This window comes from Gopherus evgoodei, chromosome 1 (genome assembly GCF_007399415.2).
Source record: "Gopherus evgoodei ecotype Sinaloan lineage chromosome 1, rGopEvg1_v1.p, whole genome shotgun sequence".
NCBI lineage: Eukaryota > Metazoa > Chordata > Testudines > Testudinidae > Gopherus > Gopherus evgoodei.
Genome location: NC_044322.1, coordinates 4,868,430 through 4,888,076, shown reverse-complemented (window position 1 = coordinate 4,888,076; position 19,647 = coordinate 4,868,430). Strand labels below are relative to the sequence as shown.

Below are 19,647 nucleotides of genomic sequence, written 5' to 3'. Positions count from 1 at the left end.
CTCAAGAAATTTAAGTTCTTCTTCGAGTGATTGCTCACATCCATTCCAGTTAGGTGTGCGTGCCGCGCGTGCATGCTCGTCGGAAACTTTTTACCCTAGCAACTCCAGTGGGCCGGCAGGTCGCCCCCTAGAGTGGCGCCGCCATGGCACCCGATATATACCCCTGCCGGCCCACCCGCTCCTCAGTTCCTTCTTACCGCCGTGTCGGTCGTTGGAACTGTGGAGCGCGGCATTGCTGTCCTCCACGTCCCTAGCTCTCCTTGTTACTACCGTTGTTACTACTGTTGTTAGTTAGTGGTTAAGTATAGTTAGTTATTTAGTTTATAGTGTAAATAATATTGTACGTAGTTGTTAGCCGGTTTGGGCCATAGCCCTTCCCGGCGCCCGGCACCAGGCTCATGCCTGGTTCGCCGGGCTTTAGGCAATGTGCGGCCTGTAAGAAGCCTATGCTGACCAGTGACCCTCACGACGCGTGTCTAAAGTGCCTGGGGGAATCGCACAGGTCGGACAAGTGCCGCATTTGCAAGGCTTTTAAGCCCAGAACAAGGAAGGAGAGAGACCAGAGACTTAGGACTCTCCTAATGGAAGCGGCACTTGACCCAGCAGTTTCGCAGACCGTGATCTCTACACCGGCACCGGATAGACTCCCCGGCACCGACCTTCCCCGGCACCGGGTGCAGAAACAAGACCATCGAAGTCTGCAACTCCAGCCACGCAGACTCGAGTGGAGCGCCCGGCATCGACATCTGCCGCGGCGCCACCGGTACCGTCGACTCCGGGCCCGGTGGGTCCGTCGAGTCCGGTCCCGCCGAGCTCCCCCATAAGATCTGGGGTTGAGCTATTGGTCCCATCCACTCCAGAGACCTTCGCCTCGGCACGGGACCTCATTGCCCTGACTGAGTCAACTCAGCCGCCACCCCCGGTACCTCCTGTGTGGATAGCGTCCAGGGGCAAACCCATGATGACGGCGCCATCTCGGGACTCACGCTCGCGATCGAGGTCCCGACGCCACAGTCGCTCGAGATCCCGCCGCCGCTCGCAGTCCCGGCACCGCTCCCCTCGACGGTACCGGTCGTACTCGCGGCACCGATCGGCCTCCAGACGGTCACAGTCTGGTTCCAGCCGCCGATACCGACACCGGGACTCTAGGAGCCAGTCTCGCCGTCGTTCAGCGCACCAGTCGACCTCCCGGCACCGAGCTGGTGGCAGGTCCCGGTCCCGGTCGACCTCCCGGCACCGCGTTGGTGGCAGGTCCCAGTCCCGGCACCGAAGCAGCGGCCGGTACCGGTCCAGATCCCGGCACCGAGACAGAACCCGGTCCCGATCCCGGCGCCAGTATGACTCCCGGTACCGGTCCCCGGCACCGAGAACATCTTCGGTGCCGGACCGCGGAGACTCTTACCAGCCGCGGTCGGCCCCGCCATGGCCTTCCAGACAGCCGTCGGTGTCATCACAGGCGGACAGCATATATGCGCTGGGCACGACAGACAAGCGGCTCTCTTCCAGGACCCTCCGCAACAGGACCAGGGTCCGCAGCAGTGGGGGTTCTGGACACCCTGGGCGTACCATCAAGCCCAGGGCCCCCAACAGCTTCCTCCTAGGCCTGCAACGGCAGAGCACAGGGTGCCGGAGGCATCGTTGTCCCGCCCCCCTCCCTCCCCGGATGGGGAGGAAGGATCGAAGCAGCAAGACCCTGGTCTTCCTCCTGAGCCAGAGACGAGGGCTGAGGCGGACCCCCCGCTGGACACTTTCTTGCCAGGGGTCTCCTCATCCTCCTCTCCTGACGAAGCGGTGGCTGGCACTTCCTCCAATAGCCCTCCTCCGCTAGATCTCAGGGCACATCAGGACCTCCTCAGGCGCGTAGCACAGAATCTGAGCCTGCAAGCCGAGGAGGTCTCTGAGATCGAGGACCCCGTCGTCAGCATCCTCTCCTCCGATGCTCCCACCAGGGTCGCCCTCCCCTTCATTAGGACGATCCAGGCCAACGCCAATACAATCTGGCAGTCACCGGCCTCCATCCCCCTTACGGCGAGGGGCGTCGAAAGGAAGTACATGGCCCCCTCCAAGGGCTATGAGTACCTCCACATTCACCCGACACCATGTTCCCTGGTGGTGCAGTCGGTGAACGAGAGGGAGCGTCATGGACAGGAAGCCCCAGCCCCCAAATCCAAGGAGGCCAGGCGTATGAACCTCCTCGGCCGCAAGGTCTACTCGGCTGGGGCCCTTCAGCTCAGGGTTTCCAATCAGCAAGCCCTTCTTAGCCGCTACGCTTTTAACTCATGGGTGGCAGCGGACAAGTTTAAAGAGCTGCTGCCACAAGAGGCTCGTCAGAAATTCGCGGCGATTCTTGACGAGGGCAAGAAGGTTGCACGAACCTCGTTGCAGGCCTCTTTGGACGCTGCAGACTCGGTTGCCCGTACCCTCGCCTCGGGGGTAACGATGCGCCGCATCTCCTGGCTTCAGGTTTCTGGCCTTCCACCGGAGCTCCAATACACCATCCAGGACCTCCCGTTCGAAGGCCAGGGCCTGTTCTCAGAAAAGACAGACCCCAGACTGAAAAGTCTTAAGGACAATCGGGTCATTATGCGCTCCCTTGGGATGCACACGCCTGGGACGCAGCGCAGACCCTTCCGGCCGCAACAACAGCAGCAGCGTCGGCCATACCCCCAGTTCCGCCAGCAGCAGGACCTTAATAGGCGCCGCGGCAGGAATGGAAGGCGCAGACAGTCGGGAAACCAAGGGGGGCAGAATCAAAGCTCCTCCAAGCCCCCGCCTGGGCCCAAACCTTCGTTTTGAAGGTGCGCCCAAGGGCGCAGTACCAGTTTCCCCCACGGATCCTTCCCCCCCGTTTTCCAACCGCCTTTCGTTTTTCCTCCAGGTGTGGACCCAGATAACATCCGATCGCTGGGTCTTACGCATGGTGCAGACGGGATATCGCCTGCAGTTTGTATCATTTCCTCCCTCCCGCCCCCCTTCCTTGTCCCTCTTCAGGGACCCCTCTCACGAGCAATTCCTTCAGCAGGAGGTACAGATGCTCCTCAACAAAGGAGCTATAGAGGCGGTTCCGGAAAACGAGAAAGGCAAGGGGTTTTATTCCCGCTACTTTCTGATCCCCAAGGCCAAGGGAGGCCTCAGGCCTATCCTCGACCTGCGAGAGCTCAACAAGTACCTAGCAAAGTTGAAGTTCCGCATGGTATCCCTGGGGACCATTATTGCATCCCTAGATCCGGGAGACTGGTATGCCGCCCTCGACATGCAGGATGCTTATTTTGATATTGCCATATGGCCACACCACAGACGATTCCTTCGATTCGTGGTGGGCCGCCTTCACTACCAATTTGCAGTCCTTCCATTTGGCCTTTCTACGGCTCCGAGGGTATTCACAAAATGCATGGCCATCGTTGTGGCACATCTTCGGCGCAGTCATATCCACGTGTTCCCTTACCTAGACGATTGGTTAATTCGGGGCACGTCGGAGCTACAGGTTTGCAGCCACATCCGCAGGATCACCGGCCTGTTTGCTACCTTGGGCCTCATGATCAACGTGGACAAGTCCACCCTGCTCCCCTCGCAGAGGGTGGAGTTCATTGGGGCCGTCCTGGACTCCACCGTGGCCAGGGCCCTTCTGCCGTTGCCAAGGTTCCAGGCGTTGTCGGCGATCGTTCAGCGCTTGCGGGCAGCCCCCTTGACATCGATACGGACATGTCTAACCCTGTTAGGCCATATGGCAGCATGCACATTTGTGACCGGATACGCTCGGCTCCGCATGAGGCCCCTCCAGTCGTGGCTCATCGCACATTACCGGCCGGCAAGGCAACCACTGGACATGCTGATCACAATCCCCCAGGGGGTGTTGGATTCTCTCAGCTGGTGGCTAGACCAGTCCGTAGTGTGTGCGGGGCTCCCATTCCACCCATCCCAGCCCTCAGTGTCCCTAATGACGGATGCCTCAGATCTCGGCTGGGGGGCCCACCTGGGAACCCTGAGAACACAGGGCCTGTGGTCCCCACAGGAAGTGAAGCTGCACATCAACATGCGGGAGTTGAGAGCGGTCCGCCTTGCTTGTCAAACGTTCCGTCACCAGCTTCAGGGTCGTTATGTCGCGGTATTTACCGACAACACGACGACCATGTACTATATCAACAAGCAGGGCGGCACCAGATCCTCTCCCCTATGTCACGAGGCGATGCGACTCTGGGACTTTTGTATAGCCCACTCCATTCACCTCACGGCTTCCTTCCTCCCCGGAGTACGGAACACGCTGGCGGACCGCCTGAGCAGATCCTTCCTCTCGCACGAGTGGTCCCTTCGCCCGGACGTCGCCCTCTCGATCTTCCAGAGGTGGGGTTGTCCCCGTGTGGACCTCTTCGCGTCCGGGAGGAACAAGAAATGCCAGGCGTTCTGCTCTTTTCAGGGCCGGGAACCCGGGTCTATAGCGGACGCCTTCCTTATTCCGTGGATGACCCACTTGTTCTACGCGTTCCCCCCGTTCCCGCTGGTCCACAGGGTCCTTCTGAAGGTGCGCAGGGACAGGGCCCGCGTGATCATGGTAGCCCCGGCGTGGCCCAGACAGCATTGGTACCCCATGTTGCTGGACCTGGCCATAGCCGACCCTGTTCCCCTGCCCCTTCACCCGGACCTGATCACCCAGGACCACGGAACTCTCTGTCACCCGGACCTCCAGTCGCTGCACCTAGCAGCGTGGCTCCTGCATGGCTGACCAGTTCTGAGTTGCGCTGCTCCACCCCGGTACGTGAGGTACTCTTGGGCAGCAGGAAGCCTTCCACTAGAGCGACATACTCGGCCAAGTGGAAGCGTTTCTCCTGTTGGTGCGTGGAGAAAGGTCTCCTCCCGATGGAAGTTTCGGTGGCCAATATTTTGGACTATATTTGGTCCCTCAAACAACAGGGCCTGGCGATATTGTCCCTGCGGGTCCACCTGGCGGCTATCTTCACCTTTCACCCGGGTGGGGATGGCCGCTCCGTTTTTTCTCACCCGACGGTGACTAGATTCCTGAAGGGGCTGGAACGTCTATACCCTAACGTCCGACTCCCTGCCCCGACCTGGGATCTTAACCTGGTGTTGTCTCGGCTCATGGGGCCCCCCTTCGAGCCGTTAGCTACTTGCTCCCTACTCTATCTTTCTTGGAAGAGTGCCTCTCTAGTAGCTATTACCTCAGCTAGACGGGTGTCGGAACTCCGGGCTCTCATGGTAGACCCCCCGTATACAGTCTTCCATAAAGATAAGGTGCAGCTGAGGCCACACCCTGCCTTTCTCCCCAAGGTGGTCTCAGCCTTCCACGTCAACCAAGAGATATTCCTCCCATTTTTTTTCCCAAAACCTCATTCTTCAGGCAGGGAGCAACAACTCCACTCACTTGATGTCCGTAGGGCTCTCGCGTTCTATGTGAAGAGGACCAAACCGTTCCGCAAATCCCCCCAGCTTTTCGTGGCAGTAGCGGACCGCATGAAGGGGCTTCCCATTTCCTCGCAGAGGTTATCCTCATGGGTAACATCCTGTATCGGGACCTGCTATGAGCTGGCCCACGTTCCTACGGGCCGTGTGACTGCGCATTCTACCAGGGCGCAGGCGTCGTCGCTGGCTTTCCTCGCCCGTGTGCCCATCCAGGAAATCTGTCGGGCAGCGACCTGGTCATCGGTCCACACCTTTGCTTCCCACTACGCCCTGGTCCAGCAGTCAAGAGAGGACGCGGCCTTTGGATCTGCAGTGCTCCATGCCGCGACTTCTCACTCCGACCCCATCGCCTAGGTATGGCTTGGGATTCACCTAACTGGAATGGATGTGAGCAATCACTCGAAGAAGAAAAGATGGTTACTCACCTTTGTAACTGTTGTTCTTCGAGATGTGTTGCTCACATCCATTCCACACTCGCCCTCCTTCCCCACTGTCGGAGTAGCCGGCAAGAAGGAACTGAGGAGCGGGTGGGCCGGCAGGGGTATATATCGGGTGCCATGGCGGCGCCACTCTAGGGGGCGACCTGCCGGCCCACTGGAGTTGCTAGGGTAAAAAGTTTCCGACGAGCATGCACGCACGGCGCGCACACCTAACTGGAATGGATGTGAGCAACACATCTTGAAGAACAACAGTTACAAAGGTGAGTAACCGTCTTTTCTGCATGGTCTCCCTGCCCTCCATTATTCCCTCCCTGGATCCAGGAAACTGGTACACTGTCCTTGACTTAAAAGGCACCTATTTTCACATCTCCGTATTTCAGGACCACAGAAGATTTCTCAGGTTCATTGTGAACCAAACCCACTACCAGTTTGCTGTCGTCCCCTTTGGCCTGTTGGCAGCCCTTCAGGTATTCACGAAATGCATGGCTATAGCGGTGGCCTTCCTGAGAAGGCAAAGGGTGTGAGTCTACCCTTACCACGACAACTGGCTGATCATAGGCTCATCCGAGGCCCATATGAGAGCCAGCATCCATCTGGTACAATCTACATTCCAAGCACTCGGCATGCTAACAAATGAACAGAAGTCAACACTCATCCCTGTTCAGAGGGTAGAGTTTATAAGTATGCTGCTTGATTGCACCTGAGTCAGAGCCTTTCTCCCAGAGGCTTGTGTCCAGGCAGTGCCTGGCAAATGGGAACGGCTCTGTTCAATATCTTCTTCAATGACTTAGATATTGGCATAGAAAGTACACTTATTAAGTTTGCAGATGATACCAAACTGGGAGAGACTGCAAGTGCTTTGGAGGATGGGTCGTAATTCAAAATGATCTGGACAAATTGGAGAAATGGTCTGAGGTAAACAGGATGAAGTTTAATAAAGATAAATGCAAAGTGCTCCACTTAGGACGGAACAATCAGTTTCACACATACAGAATGGAAAGAGACTGTCTAGGAAGGAGTACAGCAGAAAGGGATCTAGGGGTTATAGTGGACTACAAGCTAAATATGAGTCAACAGTGTGATGCTGTTGCCAAAAAAGCAAACATGATTCTGGGATGTATTAACAGGTGTGTTGTGAGCAAGACATGAGAAGTCATTCTCCGCTCTACTCTGCTCTGGTTAGGCCTCAACTGGAGTATTGTGTCCAGTTCTGGGCACCACATTTCAAGAAAGATGTGGAGAAATTGGAGAGGGTCCAGAGAAGAGCAACAAGAATGATTAAAGGTCTAGAGAACATGACCTATAAGGAAGGCTGAAATAATTGGGCTTGTTTAGTTTGGAAAAGAGAAGACTGATAGGGGACATGATAGCAGTTTTCAGGTATCTAAAAGGGTGTCATAAGGAGGAAGGAGAAAACTTGTTCATCTTAGCCTCTAATGATAGAACAAGAAGCAATGGGCTTAAACTGCAGCAAGGGAGGTTTAGGTTGGACATTAGAAAAAAGCCCTAGAATCCCTTCCAACCCTAGAATCTATGAATGCCATCCCTAATATAGCAAGTCAAGGCCCACCCCATCACGACAGCCAATTTCTGCCTCAGACAATTGGGTCATATGGCTGCATGCACATATGTGGTACAACACACAAAACTGCACCTTAGACCTCTTTAAGCATGGCTGGCCTCAGCATACTCACCAAACCGTCATGATTTGGACTCAGTGCTTACAGTTCCCGCTGAGGTTCCCACCTCTCTAGATTTGTGGAGGGACCCCGGGAGGTTAGCTTTGGCATTCCCTTCATCAGTTCCCAAGCATCAGTATCCCCAATCTTGGATACATTTGAGCTAGGTTGGGGGACTCACCATGAGCAGCTCAGGACTCAACATCTATGGTCCCAGGAGGCGTTCTCCTTGCATATAAATGTCAGAGAGCTGAGAGCGGTCCGCCTAGCATTCCAGGTGCTTTACTCCAGATTGCAGGCAAGGTTGTGCAAGTCCCTAAGAACAACACATAGCTATGTTTTACATAGACAGGCACAGAGGGGCACGCTCTTCCCCTCTATGACAAGAGGCTATTCACTTGTGGGAATTGTGAGGGAAGCACTTGATCCAACTTGTAGCTTCTCTCTTTCTGGGAGCCTGGATCAATGTGGCAGTTCCCCTCAGCAGACCTTTCTCCTCTCACCATGAGTGGTTTCTTTGTCCCAATATAGCCATGACCATCTTCCAGTCATGGGGGACTCCCCTCATAGACTTGTGCTCAACCAAGCAGAACAGGAAGTGTCAGCTGTTTTGCTCTCTATGCAGGCACAGCCTGGGCTTGCTCTCAAATGTCTTTCTGCTCACCTTGGAAAACCACCTGTTCTATGCATTTCCTCCCATTTCTCTCATGAACAAAGTCTTACTCAAAGTCAAGCAAGGTAGACTATAGGTTATTTTTATAGCCCCATGCCAGCACTGATTCACCATGTTATTGCACCTGTCAGTAGCAACCCTGATGATGGTTCCTCTCCTCACAGACCTGATCTCACAATATCGCAGCCGATTGCTCCACCCAAACCTCAAGGCCCTCCACCTGACTGCCTAGAAACTCCATGGATAAACACAGTGGAGGTGGCCTGTTTGGTGCAAGTCCACCAGGTATTGCAAGATAGTAGGAAACCATTTACTTGATCAAATTACCTTGCCAAGTGGAAGTGTTTCTCCATGTAATTCCAGTGAGGCCTCTCACCTGCTAGGTCACTTCTCCAGTCCATGCTGGAGTATCTTCTTCATCTGAAACAGAAGGGCCTAGCCATTTTGTCCATTTAGGTACACCTAGCAGCCATTTCTACTTTCCACCCTCCAGTGGATGGTATGTCGGGTTTTTCTTCACAAAATGTCCATTTGCTTCCTCAAGGACTTAAGAGAGACTATACTGCAGATTCACAAATCCATTCCACTGTGGAACCTAAGTCTTGTCCTGTTGAGACTCATAGGCCCTGAGTCACTGGCATCATGCCCTTTGTCATATCTTTCCTGGAAAGTTGCCTTCCTGGTAGCAATGACTTCAGCAAGGAGGGTCCAGTTGATCCAGAGGTCTAATGTCAGAACCCCCATATGTGGTGTTCTTTAAGCACAAGATGCAACTTCACTCTTTCCCCGCAGTCCTCCTTAAGGTGGATTCAGTTCCGTAGTAATCAGGCTATCTTCATGTCAGTATTCTTCCTGAAACCACACAGGAATAGGGAGCAGCAGTATTTCCACATGCAGGATGTTAGACGTTCCCTGGCCTTCAATACCAAAAGGACCAAATGATTCTGTAAGTCCACGCAGTTATTTGTGGCAATAGCAAATGGGATGAAAGGTCTGTCAATTTCAGCCCAAAGAATTTCATCCTGGATCGTATCCTGCATTCACACATAATATGAGCAGGTGGGTGCCCCAACTCCTGCCATCATGACCACCCACTCAACCAGAGCTCAAGCTTCCTCAGCAGCATTTCTGGATATTTCTAGAGGGAGAGCTTGGTCTTTGGTGCATAGTTTTTCATCCCATTATGCCATCACCCAGCAAGCTAGAGATGATGCCTGGTTTGGTAGAGCATTGTTGCAATCTGCATATCTATCGACTCTGAGCCCACATCCTAAGGTACCACTTGTGAGTCACCTAATATGGCATGGAAATGAGCAAGCACTCGAGGAAGAAAAAAACGGTTATTAATCTTTCTGTATGTTGTTCTTCAAGATGTTTCACTCATGTCCATTCCACAACACATTCTCCTGTCCCTCGCTCAGAATTAGCCGGCAAGAAGGAACTGAGAAGATGCAGAGCTGGCTAGGCCCCTCATATGCACGCATGAGCGCATGGCACCAGAAGGTAATAGAGCTGGCCCAACAGATACCACTGAGGGAAAAACCTCCATCAACTGTGCACGTGGTGCACACACACCTAACGTGGAATGGACATGAGCATCACATCTCAAAGAACAACGGTTAGTATCTGTTTTTTTTCCCCAGCCTCTGGATCATTTTTGTGGCCCTCCACAAAACTCTTTCCAGTGTTTCCACAACTTTCTTGAAGTGTGGAAGTAGAACTGGAGACAATATTCCAGTAGCAGTCTTACCAATCCTGTGTACAGAGACAAGACCACTTTCCGAGTTGTATTTGATATTCTTCTTTTCATACGTTCACGGATTGCATTAGCCCTTTTTGCCATACCATGCACTGACTGTTCACATTGAGGGAATTAGCTTTGATGATCTCCAGGCCTTCCCTTAATCACTGCTTTCCGAGATGGTGTCTTCCATCCTGTATGTATAGCATGCATTTTGTTCATCTTTCTCAGATGTGCTATCTTACATTTGCCTGTATTAAAACACATTTTGTTGGATTGTGATCATTTAATCAGGTGGTTCAGATCTATTTGTAACAGTAATCTGTCTCCCTCATTATTTACTTCCCCACCAATATGTCATCTGCAAACTTTGTCAGACAAGGTATTATATCATCATTGTGATGGGGTGTACAGGCCCTGAGGTTCACTGCTGGAGACCTTGTGGTCCTTTTAGTTAGTCAATTGCTGCCTGGAGCCAGAGGAGCAAACCCAGTGATCCTGGCTGGCTGAAGGAACTGCAATACCAGGGACAGAGCAGTTACTGGCAGGGACAGGGGGAGCAAGAAGGAGCTCCTGGCTGGCTGCTGAGACTTAAGAAAGACTTCAGCCTGAGCTAAGGGTGAAGGAAAGGAACTGGGAGGCCATGGAGAAGTGGTCCAGGGAAATGCAGCAATTAATACAGGGATGCAGCAGGTGGCTGCTACTTCTAGTGTCCGTGGGTTAGGATCCAGAGTAGCAGGCAGTCCTGGGTTCTCCGCCCCCACTGAAAAGGGTCAGTAATTACGGAACTGTGATATACCCTGGAAGTGGATTGAATGAATTGAACTTGAAGTGCCTTAGCTGGAGATCTATTTCCCCAGTTGATGCACCCACAGCTTAGGTTTTGTTATAATAGCTTTTGTAGGGAACACTGTGCCACTTGATCATTTTTACAAATAAATATGCAGGTACTCTCCAAAGTGAGGGGGAATTAAACCATATTTTCTGCCTTAGTCCTTACTCTCACCAGTATGAAGTCAAGAATCCCATAGGTCTGTATCCTGTGCAATTATTTAGAAGTATTAAAAAATGTGGACTCCCTACAACCAAGATATGGAAGCAATAGGTGAAAGTTATTTACCTACTCTTATCTTATCTGAAATTGATATCAGTGCTCCATTATGACAAAGTTCTTTCTGTGTGATTCAGTCTGAAAAACCTGCTTTTTAAATCTCTCACCTTAAAGCAGGAACTGATGTCCTTATAAAAGAAATGCTTTAGCACAACCAGAAGTTTATGGAATAGATGTAGGAATTATTAGGTAAAATTCTATGGCTTGGGGACCTTGGCAGAGCTAGACATATCACTTGTGAGTGCTTCATTTTTTCCCACTTCTTAAAATGCTCTTAAGAGGGCAGAAATTATTCCTTCACTCTGAAAGTTCTCTTGTGGGATTCTGACGTGTTCTAGATATATGTTTGCAAATTATATTATCCAGTGTGTTCATGCAGTCACACAGCTCTTAAAATTTGGCTTTTTATGTTCGTATGTAATTCATAATTCCTTGTCTTGGTGTTTGTCTAACTGTGTACAGGCAAGATCTAAATCAGTGCTTTATGATGCAATCAGTGTTGCACATGAGATGGGCCATTCTCTTGGCTTTCCTCATGATAATTCTAAGAGAAATACAGCTAGAGGCTGTGTCTGCAGATGCCCCGGAGGAGGAAAATGCGTGATGTGGTCACATGCCTCGTGAGTAATGCTTGGTTTTAAAGTTTATAATACAATAATTATGTCTTTTGATAAGCTCATAGTAAAGGAGTCTCCTAAGCTTTCTCTCCCAGATGGTGGGATGGTTATTTACACTGGGTGACTCCATTACAGGCCCCAGTTCCTTAGGTTTTCCAAGGAGGTGCTTCTTGCGTCTTTCTGGATGGTGGAATCAAAAGGAAAGTTAAGTACCGCAATGGACTCAAGAGTTTCCCCTTCCCAAGGCCTCTTATGGAGGGAGACAAGGTCCACAGTGCTGCCAACAATAGAGGACCTATGTAGTGGGTTTTAAGAAATCTCTCAGGCTGGGCTGCTGAGTCAGGCTTACTCTGTCCAGCTTACCATGGGTGTTTGCTGTACTGCCCACAGGTCGGGGAGAAGGTCTCCCAGTGAGTTCCCCCTGTGGCTCCAGCTTAGGGTAATCTTGCTCTTCCCTCTCCAGCTGACTGCAGTTTCCTCCATTTCAAAGATCTCCTCCCTACCATATATGATTGGCAAGACCAGCGGTGTGGGGCTAGCCCTTCCTTCTCAGCATCTCTGGCACCTTCCTCATCAGTGGGGTCTGTACACCCTATCACAGTCATTGGAGAATTAGGGGGCTGTGGTTTTATTTGTATGAACTGGTTGCCCATGGTGCACATGAGACAGGATGGTCCTTCACCTACATTTCATATCATGTAAGAGGCACAGAATACCAGTTGAAAATGTTCTTATGTTCAGTCACTGACTTCTCTGCCCTTCCTTTTGACATGGCTGTTAGGCTTCCTGCCTTTGAAGAATCAATTAAATTCAGAAGTCTTTTTTGTACATATGATATTTTTCCTTTGTGTTTCTCTCTCTCTCTCTTTGGCTCCTTTTTCCACTTTTGACCTACCATCAATTGCTTTGCAGATTACTTTTTGAGTTCAGGTTGAAACCCAAGAATGCCAAGGGATTATGGGCCCTACTCTCCTTTTACTGGCTCGTAGTACTTTGCAGCAGTGGTTCTCCTTCAAGTGATTGCAGATGTATACCTTTCATTGTAGGTGTATTGTGACCAGTGAACAAGTTGAAGATTGTTGCAATCATTACCACTGAGATTGCAAATATGTGCTGTGTCCTTGTGCTCTCACCTGAAGGATATAAAGGACAAGGCTTCTCCAACTCCCTCTCAGTTCCTTCTCTCTGGTTGTGATGGAGTTGGAGTACCCTGTGTTCCTTCGAGCCCTGGTTCTTTCAGGTCTCTTTTTCATCTATTGTCACTTGCAAATAGTTAAGCGGTCGCTAACATAAATAGATTAAGTGTATGTTAAATGTTAATTCTTCTTTTGAGTGATTGCACATGTGCATTCCACTCTTGGTGAGTGCATATCCCGCGCACAGTTGCCAGAAATTTTTTTCCCTCAGTGATACCCATTGGGGTGGCTTGAGTGCCCTCTGCTGATGCGCAATAGTGGCATGAGTACAAAAGACCCACCCAATCCTCCTCAGTCCCATCTTACGCCCTGTGACAGTCACTGGAACTGCTCTTTTTGCATTTGAAAGTTCTCCCAGTGGACCATGTTCTCTTGTTTTGTAAATAATTAGTGTTAAGGTTATTAGTATTTAGTTAGTTAGATTTTTTTTTACCATCTCAGGATTTCAATCAACTCAGTACTGTGGGATGCCTTGATCACCCAGCTTCAAGCCCTGTGTTTCCTGCAATAAGGCTATGCCCATGAGCGACCTGCACTCAACTTGCTTGAAGTGCCTTGAGGAAGCTCATATCATAGAGTGTTGCCAAATGTGCAGACTTTAAGCCTCACATGAAGAAAGATCATGAAGCCAGGCTAAAGTTTATGCTCATTGAAGAGTTCTTTAGCTCTCCATCTGAGCCACATTAGTCAGACTCAGGACCGTGTGCCTCAATGCCAATAAGGAGTGTGTCTCCTGCCATACCTGAGTCCTGACACTGCTCGCCATCCCCAGTGCTTAAGAAGAGGCACAAGAAGCAGACAGCCAAAAGGGAGAGATCTCAGGCACTGAAGTCTGCTAGGCATGGGGATAAGAGTAGACTGTAGTCCAAGCTCTTCTGAGACTGAAGAATAATACGCTGCTGACTTCAGTGTGTAGGCAGTTTTCATCTAGTCGAGAGACAGAAGGATCTCCTTCCACATCTGTGGCACCACAATGACACTATCCTGATAGCGACCCGCCAGAGGCATTTGTGGCTGCCCAGAACATCCTAACCCTGTTAGTGCTGGTATTGCCAGCAATACAAGAGTTGACACTATCGATGCTGGCACACACAGGACAACTGGCAGGGTCGCTACTATACTCAGTATTGTACCAGCCTCATGTATGCCTGATAGCTTGCCCTTCAGTACTGTCGAAGAGGGAACCTGCAATGCTCACTTCTCTGTGGGCCTCTCCATCTCAAGCACCAGTCTCTGGCGTTATCTGAAACTGTACCTCCATGGTGAACAGAAGGAGAAGAGTCGTCTTCTGAGTCAGAGGTTCAATCCTATGTTTTTCGTCCTCTGAGCCACTGTCACTGCTTCTTCTTCTGCCATTTCCACTCTTCCATGGATCCACTCATGGGAGTACCATTGAGTGGTTGGTAAGGAATTCACTGGGGGCCTACACCTGTCCAGTGGGCTCTTTGGAAACCATGGGGCTTCCCCCCCATTTAAGATTGTATTCCAGGCACTCCAATTCATTTACCTCAGAAAGGGAAGTGGCACCTATCCACTGGCCACACCTGTTCTTCTTCAAGTAGTATCCCTATGGGTGCTCCACTGTAGGTGTGCTTGCATCCCTGCACTGCTAATCGGAGAACTTCAGTAGCAGTGTCCATTGGGCTCGCACATGCACTGTCCCTCCTTGTGCAGCACCACAAGGCTAGCCCATGTGCATAGGCTAGCCCTCCTGAGTTCCTTCTCAACCACCTCTGGCTAGAGACAGAGCCATTAGCAGTCTATTAAGACTGCTGCCTTAATCTACATACCTATGTTAGTTAGTCTCCTAGTTATAGTTATAGTTGCAGTTTTTCCCCTTAAAAAGAAAAAGAAACTTTATTTTTCCTCGCATGTTTTCTTCCCCATTGGGGATCCTTTCCCCCAACACGGTATGCCCCCTTTTCTGGGCTTCAAAAAGTGCTTCACTTGTAAAGAGGTGATTCCAATTGCAGATAAGTGCAATCATTGCATTCGCTGCCTTAGGGAAGGCCACATACAATAGAAGTGTGGTCTTTGCCAACAACTCTGGCCAAGATGCTGCAAAGAGAGAGAGCTTTCCCAGAAGATTATCTTCATGGAGGCAGCTAAAACACCAGTTGCCTGGCTGACGTGAGTCTTCTATACAGCCTTCTACATCTAAGGACTGAGGATTGAAGAAGTAGGCTGTGGAGATCTCTCAAAAATCATCTAAAAAAAGAGCAGGAAGCCCCCATAGTGAGTCATAAGATAGCTGCAAGCGCTCACCATCTTACTTGGTATCTTTGGCAATGAAGCCATCTCATTCTGACTCCTATGGCTCATGGAAACCGACAGCAACTGGTACCACTGACAAGTCCATGGATTTGATGGGCACAGGCACTGAGCAATCAGCACTGAAGGACAGGAGTAAGCACTCCTTTAAAAAGACGTTCCTGGTACACAAATCCACATCAATACCACCAGCAATGGTTCACCCAGCATAGGAGCGACTGGTGTGGACAAGATCCTCATCCCCCCAGCACCACCACCAATGCCGGGATGATTGGTAAAGGCGTATGTCTGCCATTCAAGAAACATCTGCATGCCGGGTGCACCCGAGTCCCCTCCTCTCAGTAACCAAGACCTCTGCACCAAGCCTCTACCAAGCACTGGAATTAGCCCCACTGCCATGCCATGCCATGCCATGCCCCTCTTCTCTCTACCAAGGGTTCAGACAGTTATCCTGAGGAGGTAGTGTTGTAACTCCTCCCTCCTCTTTATGGTGCTCACTACCAACAGACCCCAAGGATATACCCACAGATGGCTCCACCACCACCATCCTGGTATGGCAACACATGGGCACCACCACCAGGCTCTATTCCATCACCATTCCAATAGCCATATTAGGAATCTTGGGCAGCGCACTGCCAGCAAGCCTCGAGCTCTGAGCCTCGCCCAAGAACCCTTGAGGCACATCCCTGGACTGCACCATCAAGGGCTGTGGAACCATCTCACAATTTAGAGGAACAGGAAGCCAATACTGATGAGGAAGTGACTTCAAGAACCATATCCTCCTCCTCTCCAGATGAAGCCGTCATGGCTTCCCCACCATCTTTGGTGAACGACTTTTGTCTCTTCCTGGAACTGGCAAAAAAGGTGTCAGACACTCTCTAGATTCATAGAAACATAGGTTTGGAAGGGACCTCAGAAGGTCATCTAGTCCAATCCCCTGCTCAAGGCAAGACCAATCCCCTGACAGATTTTTGCCCCAGATCCCTAAATGGCCTCCTCAAGGATTGAACTCACAACCCTGGGTTTAGCAGGCCAATGGTCAAAGTCAAGGATACCCACCATCAAACCCTTGATATTCTTCATTCTCCAGCCTCCTCAAAGATCACTCTTCCGATTAATGAGGCCATTTTAGACTTGGCAAAGACTGTGTGGCAAACCCAGCATCAGTGGCCCTAACCTGCAAGCGAGCGGACAAAAAATACTATGTCCCCACCAAGTAATCAGAATTCCTATTCCCCCACCTGCCACCCAACTCCATCATGATGGACCCTGTCAACTCTCACAGCCGAGACACCAGTCAAGGGCTTCTGCCTACAACAGACAGAACTACAGGCCAGTCAGCCTCACCTCAGTTCCTGGAAAAATCATGGAGCAGGTCCTCAAGGAATCAATTTTGAAGCACTTAGAGGAGAGGAAAGTGATCAGGAACAGTCAGCATGGATTCATCAAGGGCAAGTCATGCCTGACTAACCTAATTGCCTTCTATGATGAGATAACTGGCTCTGTAGTTGAGGGAAAAGCAGTGGATGTGTTATTCCTTGACTTTAGCAAAGCTTTTGATACTATAAGGTGGATAGAAAGCTGGCTAGATCGCTGGGCTCAATGGGTAGTGATCAATGGCTTCATGTCTAGTTGTCAGCTGGTATCAAGCAGAATGCCCCAAGGGTTGGTCCTGGGGTTGGTTTTGTTCAATATCTTCATTAATGATCTGGAAGGTGGCATGGACTTCACCCTCAGCAATTTTGCAGATGATGCTAAACTGGGAGGAGTGGTAGATACGCTGGAGAGTAGAAATAGGATATAGAGGGACCTAGACAAATTAGAGGATTGGGCCAAAAGAAATCTGATGAGGTTCAACAAGGACAAGTGCAGAGTCCTGCACTTAGGATGGAAGAATCCCATGCACTGCTACTGCCTAGGGACCAAATGGCTAGGCAGCAGTTCTGCAGAAAAGGACCTAGGGGTTACAGTGGATGAGAAGCTGGATATGAGTCAACAGTGAGTGTGCGCTTGTTGCCAAGAAGGCTAATGGCATTTTGGGCTGTATAAGTAGGGACATTGCCAGCTGATCGAGGGACGTAATCATTCCCCTCTATTCAACATTGATGAGGCCTCATCTGAAGTATTGTGTCCAGTTTTGGGCCCCACACTACAAGAAGGATGTGGAAAAATTGAAAAGAGTCCAGCAGAGAGCAACAAAAATGATTAGGGTGCTGGAGCACATGATTTATGAGGAGAGGCTGAGGGAACTGGGATTGTTTAGTCTGCAGAAGAGAAGAATGAGGGGGGATTTAATAACTGCTTTCAACTACCTGAAAGGTGATTCCAAAGAGGATGGATCTAGACTGTTCTCAGTGGTAGCAGATGATAGAACAAGGAGTAATGGTCTCAAGTTGCAGTGGGGGAGGTTTAGGCTGGATATTGGGAACAGCTATTTCACTAGGAGGGTGGTGAAGCACTGAAATGGGTTACCTAGGGAGGTGGTGGAATCGCCTTCCTTATAGGTTTTTAAGATCAGGCTTGAAAAAGCCCTGGCTGGGGTGATTTAGTTGGGAATTGGTCCTGCTTTGAGCAGGGGGTTGGACAATATGACCTCCTGAGGTCCCTTGCAACCCTGATATTCTCTGATTCTGTGAAGTGCCTTGATTTATTCAGTAGAAAAGTGTTCTCCTCAGGCACACTACAATTTTTTATTGCCAATTACCAGGCCCTCACAGCGAAATACAATTACATAAGTTACTTGAAGCTGAATGACTTTATTGAAAAGATGCCAGAAGCACATTGAGACTCATTCAAGGCCATTATCCAGGAGGGTCAATTAGTAGCTAAGACGTCACTGCAATCTCCCCTCAACGTGGTCAAAATGGCAGCTAGGTCCATTTCCTTTGCTGGTATGAAGCTCTTCGCCGGGAAGACTGATGCCTCCCTTCACACCCTAAAAGAGTCCAGGGTTACTCTGAGGTCACTGGGTATCTCTGCACTAAGACAAAAGAGATGACTTAGTCCCCAATCCCAGCACAGACCACAGACATCTCAGTACCAAACTCAGTGCCACCAAGAGCTGCAAAGAAAGGGAAATTCCCTAAATGCAAACCACGTGGCCCACAACCTTCATTACAGCTCTCTATGTCTAAGCACCACTTCTGATGGGCAGGTCAAGGCACTGTTAGACCACTCCCCTCAATTGACACAGCCAACCATTGTTCTATACCCATTTGTCCACTGATTGGCAGCATTCTACAGAGCCTGGGAACACATAACATCAGACTGATGTGTCCTACCAATCTTTCTAACCGGGTACTCTATCAATTTTACGTACCTACCCCCTTCACGGTCCCTCTTCAGGGACCCTTCTCATGAGCGCTTACTAGGCTCAAGGCAGCAAAGAATCCTGTGGCACCTTATAGATTAACAGACGTTTTGGAGCATGAGCTTTCGTGGGTGAATACCCACTTCGTCAGATGCATGTAGTGGAAATTTCCAGGGGCAGGTATATATATGCAGGCAAGCTAGAGATAATGAGGTAGTTCAATCAGGGAGGATGAGGCCCTGTTCTAGCAGTTGAGGTGTGAAAACCAAGGGAGGAGAAACTGGTTTTGTAATTGGCAAGCCATTCACAGTCTTTGTTTAATCCTGAGCCAATGGTGTCAAATTTGCAGATGAACTGAAGCTCAGCAGTTTCTCTTTGAAGTCTGGTCCTGAAGCTTTTTTGAGCAGTGGACTCAACAACCCCTCAACAACAAGACCAGGAGAGAAAGAAGTTTTAAGTGTAAATCACCTCCTCCTCCTACCTCTGCTTCAATGCCAGTTCCCAGGATGCCAGACTCACTCTCTTTTTCCTTTATTTGCAAACTGTCTTTCCTATTTCCTCAGTGCTTGGTCCCATATTACCATGCATCGTTGGGCATTGAGCATGACAGTAGTCGAGTACACCCTACAAATTATTTCTATCCCTCCTACTTACCCTCCCTTCCTGTCCCTCTTCAGGCACTCCGCTTCTGGTCCAGGAGGTTCAATCTCTCTTTCAAGTAGGAACCATAGAGGAGGTGCCACAAAATTTAAAAGGGAAGGTTTTCTACTCCCATTATTTCCTAATCCCCAAAACCAAGAGAGGACTCTCACCTATTTCAAACCTGTCTCAGTTCAACAACTATCTAAAAAAATCAAGTTTCACATGGTAACCTTGACATGCATTATTTCCTCTCGGGGTGCTGGAGACCAGTACACCGTCCTCAGTTTAAGAGATGCCCACTTTCATGTGTCGATATACCAAGAACACAGAAAGTTCCTCAGATTTGTAATGAATCATTCTCATTACCAGTTCACAGTGCTTCCATTCGGCCTATCTGCAGCTCCTTGAGTGTTAACAGAACATGTCTTCATGGTAGAAGTGCTCTTTAGGAGACTAGGAGTGCAAGTCTACCTTTAAATGAATGACTGGCAAGTCAAGGGCTGTCCAAACTTTAGGTTATATCCAGTGTTCATCTCATTCAGTCAGCCTTCA

General features: G+C 50.1%; 1 protein-coding gene across 1 annotated transcript in view; it reads left to right on the top strand.

Annotated features, from left to right (window-relative positions):
- The window catches only part of LOC115648684 (disintegrin and metalloproteinase domain-containing protein 20-like), a 153,517-nt gene that overhangs the window by 49,425 nt on the left and 84,445 nt on the right, over nucleotides 1-19,647 (top strand). Inside the window, exon 11 of the mRNA XM_030556663.1 lies at nucleotides 11,522-11,679. Within this exon, the coding sequence (XP_030412523.1) occupies nucleotides 11,522-11,679 (158 nt within the window). The remainder of the gene's footprint in view (nucleotides 1-11,521; nucleotides 11,680-19,647) is intronic.